Below are 9,465 nucleotides of genomic sequence, written 5' to 3' on the forward strand. Positions count from 1 at the left end.
GGCGCGTGTGCGTGCGTGCCCAAGATCCCGAGAGGAGAATGGAGGAGAAGGGATTGCGGCATGACCATCCCCCCTTGGGGGGTGATTTCTCGCTTTCTGTCTCTATGTCTCTCTCTCTCTGTCTGGCGAGCGCACGCGTCCTATAGTGAAAAACCTCTCCAAAAAAAAAATAAGAGAATCAGAGGGTAATCTCCAAAATTTCCAGTTTAGGTAACCAAAAAAGTAACAGGGTTAACAGAGAAAAAAGTCAGGAGAAAAAACAAGACTGATAGAAAAGATGGAAAAAGCAGAATTTTAGATATAAATGAATGTTGGTAGGATAACCGCATGGTAATGTCAATTGACAGATGATTCAATCCCCAGGTTCTACAAGCTCAGAAGAAAGATGAGGGCTAGATTTAAACATGGGAACCATCTTAAGTAAGAATCAGGATTACTGGGACCAGCAGGTGGCATGGTGGTTGGGGCGCTCAGTTCCCACACAGCCAGTTGCAATTCTAGTCCTGGACCTGGCAGCTTGCTTTCTCACTTTCGTTCTCTCTGTCTCTCTCTGGTGAGTGCATGTGTCCTACAGCAAAAGTAAAAATAATAACAACAATAATTTAAAATTAAATAAATCTCAGACGCAGTGCTTAAAACTCATGCCAAGCACATGTGCATGCATGGCCATCCCCACTAAGGGGTGATTTCTTGCTTTCTGTTTCTCTCTGTCCCTCTGACAAGCACATTCACCCTATCGCAAAAAAAAAAAAACCACTATATAGAGACCAGCAGATGGCATAGTCAACCATGATTTGAGTCCCAGACCTAGAGGCTTCAAACTCACAACAGGCGCACATGCATACGTGCCCAAGATCACAACAGATTTAAGCCAACAGTAAGATTCAGATCTGAGAAATTAAAAATTCCTGTAGTTACTGCTTACCTTGCTCACCATAATGCCTGGCTCACTCTGTGGCAAAGAGGAGAATAAAGAAGGAATTGTGGCACGGTCATCCACCTAGGGGGTGATTTCTCACTTTCTGTCTCTCGGGAGAGTGCACAAGCTCTATAACAAAAGTCTCTCTAAACATACACACACACACACACACACACACAGAGATAGATTTATTTATATCTTAATTCATCATTATCATTTTTCAATTTGACCAGAAAGCAACAGAGACAGAGGGAAAGTGAGAAGGCAAGCCACCAGGTCTGGACTCGAACCACAGTCAGCCACGTGGGAGTCCAGCTCCCCGACCACCATGCCACCTCTCAGCCCCATGTTATATGGTTGTAAGCATTATGAGGAATAAAGCAGGGAGGGTGGGCGGAAGGATGCAGGATAGCCATGTAGGGAATCTTACTGAAAAACATTCTTAGAAAAACAGCCAGTATGGCCTAACACTTCCCTGACCACTTCCTCTCCCAGATATGAACTGGTCACCCCCTTATTTGTTTTTCCACCATACTCTACTGCAGCATCTTCCTCACTATTCTGCAATTACTTAATATGTCAAGAATTGCTTCTCCAACTTAAGGCAAAAATCTCTCATTCCATAAGCTGGCAAATATTTTTTTTCTTACAGGCCAGAGAGTAACATATTTAGGCCTTGTGGGGTATACAGTCCACTGCAGCCACTCACTGGGTCTTTACCGCAGAAAAGCACCAGAGACGATATGTAAAGGCATGAGTTGGCCAGATTCGGCCAGCGAGGAGGAATTTGCCGAAGCCTATCTTATTCTGTAAAACCCTAACAATGGATGACAATATTTTACATAGAGAAACTCAAAAACATATTTATCAATTTGAACAAGATATTAACAAACCTTAGTTAAAAAGAATTAGACACAGGAGAAAATGTTAATTTAATGGTGGTTCTCTTTCTAGTCACCAACCACTGACTAAAATGAGTATTGACCAATTTCTTACCTAGAGTGTAGGCTACAAAGTTGAGGATGCCCACTACAATCCAAACCCAGTCAGGGACGTGCTTGTGACCCGGTGCTGCAAAGGAAAGCAACTGCGGTTTTAATACGGTCTAAGTGGAGTAGTCCTTACCACTTACACTACCAGTGAGGAGTGTTTCTACTTGCTCATCAGAGGTTAAAGAGCATTTCAGTATTTTTTGAATGCAGAAATAGGTAAATATTAAAAGATATCAGTAAACTGACCAAAACTAAAGAAGTAGCTCCCCAGACCCTAACATACAGTAAGCATTTGAGTTTTTACCAGAAATCTAGACTGTGTATTCATCTCTACTTGAAAATTACTTATATGTCTAGAATGAAAAATAACATATTCTGCAGGCCAACAACAGCCTGGTGTCTAAAAGATCTGGTGTCACACACACACACACATTTTATGATTGCATTTAGTCTAATCTTTGTTATTTATGATTATACTATAAGCATATATTGAGCTATCAACCTATACTTTCTCACTTTATTATTAATTAGCTAAACATAAGACCATTTGATTTAGACAGATTACTTCAACTGGATGATTTAGGCATAGGAATCATTAGAAAATATCTGGACCTCACTTTTTTTAAATTATTTTATTTAGCTTTATTTATTTATTTGTTTGTTTTATTTGACCAGAGAGAGAGAGACAGAGCAAGAGAACGAGAGAGAGAAGAGTGAGAAAGCAAATTACCAGGTCCAGGACTCGAACTGTGTTTGGCCATGTAGGAGTCTAGCACCCCTAACCACCACGCCACCTGCCAGCCCATGGACCTCACTTTTTACCCCTCTGATAAAACAACTAAGAATCAGGGCTCAGAAGGACCAGTAGACAGCATAATGGTGATGTTGCTGGACTCCCCTGTAGTTGACTGGGGTTCCAGTCCTTGACCTGGCAACTTAAAACTCACACCGGGCACGTGTGCATGTGTGCCCAGATCCTGAGAGAATGAAGCAGGTACTGCCAACCCCCCAGGAGGTCATTTCTCACTTTCTGTCTCTCTGGCAAGCAAATCTGCCCTACGGCAAAAATCTCTTTAAAAAAAAAAAAAGAAAAAAAAAAGGGTTAGCAAGTGGTGGGGTGGTTAAGGTGCTAGACTCACACACACAGCCAACTGCAGTTCGAGTCCCGGACCTGGTGGCTTGCTTGTCTCACTTTCCCTCCCTCTCTGGTGAGCACATGTGCCCTACAGCAAGCTTTAAAAAAATAAACTAAGGGGCCGGCAGGTGGCGTGGTAATTAAAGGTGCTGGATTCCCACATGGCCAACCCCAGTTCCCAGACCTGGCGGCTTGCTTTCTCGCTTTCCCTTTCACTCTCTCTCTGTCTCTCTTCAATTACCATGTTATTACATGTACTGAATATATGTCTAAAAGTTTAATTTGATAAAGTTCAGCATATGTATAATTTTGACACTCAGACTTTCCATAATATCAAAAGTCCTAAGTGTTTGAAATTTTTCCTACAATAACAACCTAGTCAGTGGTTCTTCTTTCCTAAGTCAGTCCACAAAAATCTGCTAAACCCATAGCACAACTGTATTATAATACTAAGACTCCTGACTACATCATAAATATTTCTATTGAAAAATAAATTCTCTAACTTAGAAGCTGGCCCAGCCATGGTGCTGCTAAGATTACACTGTGCCTCAAAGGCTGGGACACATGGGAAGCCCGGGTTCAAATCCTGACCCAACCTAAAAGACAGGCATAGTGGCACATACCTGCCATCCCAGCAACTCAGGGAGACTTGAGGATGGGCAACCATGACCAGGTGTAAAGAGCTGGATGTGGTAGGGAATACCTGTAGTCCCAGCTGGAAGGGGGATCATGACACAGTGAAACTAACCACTGTCTTAAAAAAAAAAAAAAACAACTCATCTCCTATCTATTCCTCTCAACTCTATCCAATGGCTGAGCAGTAAAAATACACCCCATCTCCTACTAGTCCCAGCCACCTCATCCTAAATACAATCCGGGTTTGTCTAAGGGAGAAGCTGGATGTGGGACAGGGAAGACAGGAAGGGGTGTGAAAGATGTTGGGGCAGAGGTGGCAGGAGGAGGAACACTGGCTCCAAAAGCTCCTCTTTCCTCTCCTCTCCAGTAAGGATCCAGGCTTCTATCCGTAAATACTTGAGGCCTGGGCTAGCCAGTGGTGTGGTTAAAGGCAGCTGGAGAAATACACTGGGCATATGTTAATAGGTGCTCAAAATCCCAAGAGGAAAACAGAGGAGAAAGGGTTACAGTGCGACCACTTCCCATGGTGGTGTGTGGGGGGTGGTCCTCACTTTCTCTCTCTTATTTCATTTCTCTCCAGGGAGTACATGTGCCCTCTGGCAATTAAAAAACAAATTAAGATTTAATTATTTTTAGAGGAAACTGGGAATCATTAAAGGTAAGTCAGGAGGCCAGCAGGTAGCCTGGTAGTTAAGGGCACTGGACTCCCACATGGTCAACCACAGTTCCAGTCCCAGACCTGGCAGCTTGCTTTCTTCTCATTTTCTTTCTCTCTCTCTCAAACTCTGTCCCTCTCTGGTTAAATTAAAATAAATAAAAGTTAAATAAAAAAAAAATTCTAAAAAAATAATAAATAAAGGTAAGTCAGGATCCTGAAAACAGGAAACAAGGGATCCCACTCCCTTTAGAAGAAAGGAGAGTTTCTTCCATGACTAGGAATAGTGAAGGCATGGGACCAGCAGTTGGCGTAATGGCTATGTCACTGGATTCCCATGTAGCCAACCACAATTTGAGTCCCGGACCAGTGGCTTAAACTCATGCCAGGTGCGTGTGCGTGCGTGCGTGCCCAAGATCCCGAGAGGAGAATGGAGAAGGGACTATGGCGTGGCCATCCCCCCAGGGGTGATTTCTTGCTTTCCGTCTCTCTGTTTCTCTCTCTGTCTTTCTGGTGAGTGCACACGACCTATTGCAAAAACCTCTCAAAGAAAAAAAGAAAAAGAAAAAGAAAAAAGAAAAGAAAAAGTGAAGGCACATTTCTAGAACTGACAGGTATGTTGGGGGCCCTGCTAGTATTCATTTTTAGAAGTTCTGCAATCCTAATTTTACATCTTCATGTAAATTCAATTATTCTTTATTTGCCTAAATCTCATTGCTTTTTAAACAGCACATCTAAATTCAATAGGCAGCTGGTATTCTATTTCTAGAACTTAATGAAAACATACATATTATGAAAACATAACTTAGCTTTTATATATATTTCTGTTATCTTATATATCATTATAACATCTAAAAACTTTTCAAAAATGCAAGCATCTTAATAGAACCAGAGAATAACCAACATCTTATTTTTCTCTATTCAAACATTTAAAATTTTATATTAAAGTCATATCCTTACCTGAAGCGTAAAAGTCAGGATCAAAGTACGCCATAAATAAAAAATTGAATACAACCAGCAGAAAGCCAGAAAAGGTTATGAGATTGGGAGCCAGCCAAGTAGGAAATACCTGTTTTTCAAAATAATTATAGAATAATTAGAGAAATCTAATATATACCATAACATGCAAATTTAAGTCATAATACATCTGCAAGAATGTATCTAGGAGTTATACATATTAAAGCGCAAACCATGGGGGCCAGCAGGTGGTATAGTGTTAAGAGACTGGACTCCCACATAGCTTACTGCGGTCTGAGTCCCAGACCCGACAGCTTAAAACTCATGTCGGGCACAAGTGCTCAAAATCCCAGAAGGGCAATGGGGAAGGGAATGCAGTGTGGCCATCTGGCCCTGGGGAATGATTTCTCACTTTCCGTCTCACTGTTTCTGTCTGTCTCTTTGGTAAGTGCAAATGCCCTATAGCAAAAAAAAAACTCTCAAAAGGGACAAGTAGGGGGAACCAGCAGTTAGCGTAATGGATATGTCGCTGGATTCCCACATAGTCGACCGCAGTTCGCGTCCCGGACCCGGTGGCTTAAAACTCACACTGGGCGCGTGTGCGTGCGGGCCCAAGATCCCGAGAGGAGAATGGAGGAGAAGGGATTGCGGCGTGACCATCCCCTCTGGGGGGTGATTTCTCGCTTTCTATCTCTATGTCTCTCTCTGTCTGTCTGGCGAACGCACGCACCCTATAGCGAAAACCTCTCACAAAAAAAAAAAGGGACAAGTAGGTGGCCTGGTGGTTAAGGGTGCTGGATTCCCATATGGCCAACCACGGTTTGAGTCCTGGACCCGGTGGCTTAATTTCTCACTTTCTCTTTCTCTATCTGGACAAATTTAAATAATGATGATGATGATGATGATGATGATAAAGTTAAGCGTGCCCATATTTGAAAAAAACTCTCAAAAAATTGCAAACAATGACCTGCAGTTGAGAAATAAGCATTTCTTTCTTCTTTCTAATCTCATATTTTAAATAATTCTAAGAGCAACTTTTATGATAACAAAGGCTACCTCCATGGCCTACTGGGTAAAGGAGCTGAACCCACATGGCTAAACATGCAGTCCAAATCCCAGTCCTGGCAGCCTGAGAAACATACTGTGTGTGTTTTTGTACACGTATGCTCAAAATCCTGGCAGGATAGAAAATGGAGAAGAATGGATTGAAGAGTGACCACACCCCGTTGAGGGATGCTTTCTCTCTGTTTAGTGAGAGCATACACCTTCTGGCAATTAAAAAAATAAAAAAATCGCATGATTTATTTTAGAGAGGCATCAACAGATGGCATAAGGGTTACATAACTGAACTCCCAGATAGTTGCCCGTGGTTTGAGTCCCGGAACAAGTAGCTTGAAGCTCACACCAGGCACATGTACATGCGTGCCCAAAATCCTGGGAGGAGAATGGAGAAGAAAGGATTGTGGTGTGGCCATTACCACTGTGGGGTGAGGGGTTGATTTCTCATTTTCTGTCTGTCTCTCTGGCGACCACACGCACCCTATAGCAAAAATCCCTCTCAAGAAAGAAAATTTATTTTAGAAGATTTTAAAAGGCATTTTACAGGGGCCAGCAGATGATGTGATGGTTGGGGCACTCACTTGACTCCCACACAGCCCAACACGGATTGAGTCCTGATCCTGGCAGCTTGCTTTCCCTCCACCTCACCCTCTCTCTCTGTCTCTGGTTAGTACCTGTGCCCTACAGCAAATTAAAAAATAATAATGATGATAAGTAAATGATAAGGCATTTAACAAATATTACAAGTTCTAGGGAACTTAGATTTCAACAGTGAAATAAATCTAAAGATATGAAAGCAAAAAAAAAAGGATGGGATGGGCAGTTTCTCTAGGTATCCTATTAAACTGAGAGTTACATCTATAATAGTCCATAAAAGAGGTTAAAATACTTAAAACTTACTAAAACAAAAAGTAGAAGCCTTTAAATGCTCTTACCTTTACTATAGTGTTCCAAAATGGATGCATGACATACAGAGAGAGTGGATTGGTATCCAAAGCACTGTACTGTAAGAAAACAAAATATTAGGAATGAATTCTTGCATACTAGCAACCAGGATGGTATTTCTCAGATGGAAATAACAACAAAAATAAACCTAGAGAATACGTCTATTTATAAGATACCCTTATCTGAGTAACAAAGCTGGAGTAGCAATACAACTGGAGCAAAGACTGTCACACACAGTCAGGTATCACTTTCAGAGAGGGGAAAGGGTCACAGAGGAAGCCTAAAGATCAGGTCCAAAACACAACGTTCCACCCATAGTGTTTATTTCATTTGTATATACTCATCCAGAGTCCAAACTGTCAGGATAATCCTTGACTCACTCTTCCCTTTAAATCAATGTTTACATTACAGTATTACAGTAGAGAAACTTAAATTGAGGACCAGCAGGTGGCATGGTGGTTAAGGGCGCTAGACTCCCACATGGCTGACCACGATTCAAGTCCTGGACCTGGTAGTTTGCTTTCTCACTCTCCGTCTCTCACTCTGTCCCTCTCCTCCAAGGTTAAATTAAAAATAAATAAATAAATAAAGTTAAATCAAATAATTCTTAAAAAAAAAAAAAAGAAACTTAAATTGCTTCCATGTTCTCACTTACGATGAAGGATCAGTAAAATGCATACCACGTGCATTCAAATATTGACCACACGCCTTATTAACTGCCTTCATCCCTTTCAACTTACAGGACTCTATTAATAGTTGTTATTCCCCTTGATACCAATATTTGTTAGGAAAAGCAAAAGAGGAACAAAAAATCTGAGACAGATAGTAGAAAGGAAATGATGAAGAGAATGTAGCTTCCAATCTTGGCCAAGTTGGAAGCCATGAGGAGCATCTAGCTCTCTGCAGGAACCGACTTAAATTAGTATTATTGGCTGAGCCATGGTAGCAACGACAGATGCTGCTGCGCAGCAGGTGAGGCTACGTGGAGTTTGATTTCTGGCCCATACTGGGAAGGTGGGTGTGATGGCATGTGCCTAGAGTCCCAGCTACCTAGGAGGCTGAGGTCGCAGAATCATGTAGACACCAAAACACTTTAAAATACAAGCACACATACATATACACACACACGCACACACATACAATATTACTAAATATTCTTACTAAACTCTCAACTTTCACATGCATTGTACTCAACAGTTTACAGAGCTTTTGTGTATAACAGATTATCACTACACTGGAACCTCTGAAGAATGAAGGAGCCCCTAAACTGACAAGATCGCCTGAATCTACATTTTTACATGTAAGGATCTAGAACCAATAAGAACCCCTAGAGCCAACAAGACAAGGTGGGAAGGCCTTGGCCTCCCCTACTCAACAAAAGATCTACATGATATAGCCAGCAGATCTGATAAACTGGGAAATTACCCATTACAAGTTCACCACCAATTGCAAAGTTTTTTATGAAAGTTCTAGAAAGTTCAAATCAAAAGAAAATGGTTTAAAATATCACATACTTAATATGGTATACAGAGTACAATGTTCTTAATTAAATATTTGCTGAATAAGTCTCAGCAGCTTTCCATAATCTCAACTTAGATCTTTTTTTTTTGGAGAGGTTTTCGCTATAGGGCGCGAGCGCTCACCAGACAGAGAGAGACATAGAGACAGAAAGCGAGAAATCACACCCCAGGGGGGATGGTCACGCCGCAATCCCTTCTCCTCCACTCTCCTCTCGGGATCTTGGGCACGCACGCACACACGCCTGGCGTGAGTTCTAAGCCACCGGGTCTGGGACGCAAACCACGGTCGACTACATGGGAGTCCAGCGACATAGCCATTACGCTAACTGCTGGTTCCCCCTCAACTTAGATCTTAAAGAAAGTCCCTAGTAGATGGTATTTTGATTTGAAAAGCTCCTCTTTTTAAATTCTTTAGATTTAACTCTAAATATCTACTTCAGGAGACCAACAGAAGTATGAAAATATATAAAAGAATTGGGCTGGGCCAATGGCCTAGGGGTTAAGAGATCTGGATTCCATAAGGCTGACTGCATCATTCGAATTATGACCCCTGCAGCTTAAAAAACACACCAGGGGGAGGGGGCCAGAAGGGCATGGTGGTTAGCGCGCTGGACACTCCCACATGGCCAACTGCAGTTCTAATTCCA

At 41.9% G+C, this 9,465-nt stretch overlaps 1 protein-coding gene across 1 annotated transcript in view; it reads right to left on the reverse strand.

Moving 5' to 3' along the window:
• SELENOI (selenoprotein I) overlaps nucleotides 1–7,356 on the reverse strand; it is a 24,741-nt gene extending 17,385 nt beyond the window's left edge. The window contains exons 1-3 of the mRNA XM_014593139.2: nucleotides 7,289–7,356; nucleotides 5,298–5,406; nucleotides 1,916–1,990 (exon numbers count right to left, since the gene is read on the reverse strand). Of these exons, the coding sequence (XP_014448625.1) occupies nucleotides 1,916–1,990; nucleotides 5,298–5,406; nucleotides 7,289–7,318 (214 nt within the window). The 5' untranslated portion in view covers nucleotides 7,319–7,356. The remainder of the gene's footprint in view (nucleotides 1–1,915; nucleotides 1,991–5,297; nucleotides 5,407–7,288) is intronic.
• Nucleotides 7,357–9,465: the final 2,109 nt, after the last annotated feature.

Source organism: Tupaia chinensis, unplaced genomic scaffold, assembly GCF_000334495.1.
Source record: "Tupaia chinensis unplaced genomic scaffold, TupChi_1.0 Scaffold139757_1, whole genome shotgun sequence".
NCBI classification, from domain to species: domain Eukaryota; kingdom Metazoa; phylum Chordata; class Mammalia; order Scandentia; family Tupaiidae; genus Tupaia; species Tupaia belangeri.